General features: G+C 31.4%; 1 protein-coding gene across 1 annotated transcript; it reads right to left on the bottom strand.

The window, feature by feature from the left end:
• Positions 1–609: 609 nt before the first annotated feature.
• On the bottom strand, positions 610–2,527 carry Aos1 (activator of SUMO 1). The gene is made up of 6 exons (XM_035083417.1): positions 2,352–2,527; positions 2,099–2,270; positions 1,759–2,015; positions 1,521–1,684; positions 1,306–1,438; positions 610–1,185 (listed from the first exon to the last, which is right to left on the bottom strand). Exons 1-6 carry the CDS (start codon positions 2,447–2,449, stop codon positions 1,017–1,019), a joined length of 993 nt encoding a protein of 330 aa, XP_034939308.1. The 5' UTR covers positions 2,450–2,527; the 3' UTR covers positions 610–1,016.
• Positions 2,528–3,009: the final 482 nt, after the last annotated feature.

The raw sequence follows: 3,009 nt of genomic DNA on the forward strand, positions 1-3,009 counted from the left end.
ATTTAGTTAAATGTTATGTACGCGAAGAAATATTCGATGTAAAACGACAGGAATACTTTGGTGATCTTGGCCATTTAATACAGGGGGTAAGTGTGGTAGGACAAAAAGTTAATAAAGCCAGTAGTATATATGGTTGAGATAAGGTATCTGATAAGGTCAAAACGTGCGGCAAAATGGGAATTTCGCGATGGAAACAACGTAGTAAGAAGTTCTCTCACGTATCTAATTTTTGCGATCGTAAAAGAGAGCATTATTTACACGAATTACCGCAAACACTGGGCCAACTTAAATTTAAGAACACTCGTATTACTGCTCTGAACATTGGTCGAGCTATTTTGAAATGGTTCATCGGTTAACCACACACTTTACGACTGTGTCCTTAAATCTCTCTTTCATTACTCTTTTTACTCTCCTTATTTCAACATAAGTTTTTAAAATCGCTTCATATTGTTTAACTTTAACGACACCAACAGTCATTTATCATTACTAAAATATCATTTTACCCAATTTTATTGTCCCTGTGCTAAGTATGGTAGGTGTTAAAAGTGTTCGGAATGATTTAAAAAACTTTGTGACGGGTAATATAATATTTCAGGGTAAGTCTTTGTGTGTGATTATAGCAGTGCTTTTTTATTAACATTCCTAAAGCATTAACGTGTCGTTATCGATCTAGTAAAATATACCTGAGCAATTCTACAAGATTGTGAGGGTTATAACATTCTTTACTCTGACTCACGGTAAATACCACTAAGCCAGAAGCTCGATAGATAAACCGACAGATAACATAACATGACACTATGAATCGTAGTCGTAATCAATTATTTACTGAAGAATGCTGTACAATTCGCTTTGTATTATGTAAATAACTGTGAGATTTACTTAATGTAAGTTTGATAATCAGACATTTTTTCTCCGAATATTAAAAAACAGAAAATTTTATTTTTCCGTAAATTATTTGACAGTAGAAAATATTACCTGAGGGACTGGAATCAGGATTCTAGGACTCTTTTATCAGCTTAAGACAAACGTCCAAGCCGCAATATTTTTCCACAAAATGTTTGTGGATTAAATAAGAATAAATTATTATGAGGAGGTTCTTTTTGGGATACCGCTTTAATTATTTCTTGGCCCATTACGCCACCAACTATGGCACATACTGGACTAACTTGAGCATAAAGATCTCCCCTGAAATTTCAAAAAAAATAATTTCTATAACTAAAATTCATTACAGACAATAGAAGCTTATTCATCATGATAAAAAAAAATATGATTGAAATTTAAGGAAAAATTTGTATTTGTACTTACTCAAGTAGATGATTAATACTATCCCCTAGATTATATTCCTCAATAATTGGTTTAGCTTCTTCCAACAATAGATTATTGTCTCGGTCACTGGGTAATGGATCTTTCCCATGTTTTTCACGATAATTTAACATAACTTGATAAAAAAATAAAAATAAATAATAAAGTTTGTAAGTTATTGAAAACTTTTAAAATAATTATAAACTTCATAAACTCACCTTGAAATAGGTGATAAACTTCAGAATCTTTAGGTAATTTCTTAGCATGAAGAATTTTTTCAAATGGTACAAAAACTTGTTTATTTTTTACGGTAATGACAAAACTTTCCATTCTTTGTTTGTTATCAGATGAGTCATCTGACTTTTTAGTTTGTGTCACATCCCTAGAACATTGTAAATTACGTTGACAATCGGTGGAATATTTTTATAATGATCACAAATGTAAAATTTTACTTACATGACATACTCATGAGTATTTAAGTCAGCGAATGTATATCCAAAAGTCCCCCATACATCTCCAGCGAAAAATTTAATGTTAAATTTTCTACAAATGTTATTGATCTTCTTTAATTGCGTAATTGTACATTCAGATGCACACACAACGTGAAAATTTTGGAAGTAGGCTTCAGGTTTGCTGTCAACCTCTGATTCATCAGCTTTTACATCAACCATGGAATTCAGATTTTGTGCTCTTGCAACAGATGCTTTTGCTCTCTATAATGATGCAATTTCAATTATATCTTATTTTTTAGGCATAATAGAATAATGTGGTATCAATAAAATATTAATAGCCTTACATTTTTTCCTAGATCATTTCTATCAACTAAAAACTGTGAACATGAATCCTCAGGCGTGATATTTCTGTGGTCTAAAAAAGTAACTGATTTAACACCAGCAAGAATGATATTTTTTGCTACTTCGGCACCAAATCCATTCATTCCAATTATAAGAACATTAGCCAGGCGTAATCTATAAATAAAATTGATTATAGTGTAACAGCATAATAATCAAACCGGTACAAATTTGAGGTTGGAAGAGAGTTACACAGACCTTTTTTGTGATTCCAATCCCCAAAGACGAATTTGTCTATCATATAACTCTGCCTCTGCATCAGTAAGCATTTCTGTACCATTTTTATCGTCAACCATTGTGTAGATACTGCAAAAATTGAGCCTAAAGAAATTTCTAATTTCTGCTACTTGTTGAGAGTTTGTTGTAAATATGGCGGTGACGCACAACAAATTATTCAAAATGGCGAATTAACAAACGAAGGCGAATTCAATACCGCAAGCGCCATCTAGTAGTTATAAATTTTTCCGACGCAAATAAAACTCTACAGTCGGTAATGCGATGAACATCAGTCGGTATTTTTGTTTCTATCGATAAAATAAAATTCTCTAACTACACAGCGTCAGTTGCTAGAGAGTTCTACGCAGTAAATAGTCGTTTGGAAACATCCCTTCCAAAAATGCATGTAAAAGCATAAAAAATCTTGTTATACTTTTATTAAAACTAAATAAATATGTAAAACTAATCTAGATGTAAATATTTTCTGTATAATTACTAATAATTAAGTTGTATTTTCCATGATGTTCAGGATAGCATCATTGACAATAAGATGCTACTGTCCAACATCTTTACTCCAATATCTATAAAGCTTTGTTTAAACATTATTTTAAAAAGAAACAAGGCATCTAATTGAATAATT

The sequence above is a fragment of the Chelonus insularis genome, unplaced genomic scaffold (genome assembly GCF_013357705.1).
Source record: "Chelonus insularis isolate UGA/USDA-ARS -01 unplaced genomic scaffold, ASM1335770v1 contig_358_pilon, whole genome shotgun sequence".
NCBI lineage: Eukaryota > Metazoa > Arthropoda > Insecta > Hymenoptera > Braconidae > Chelonus > Chelonus insularis.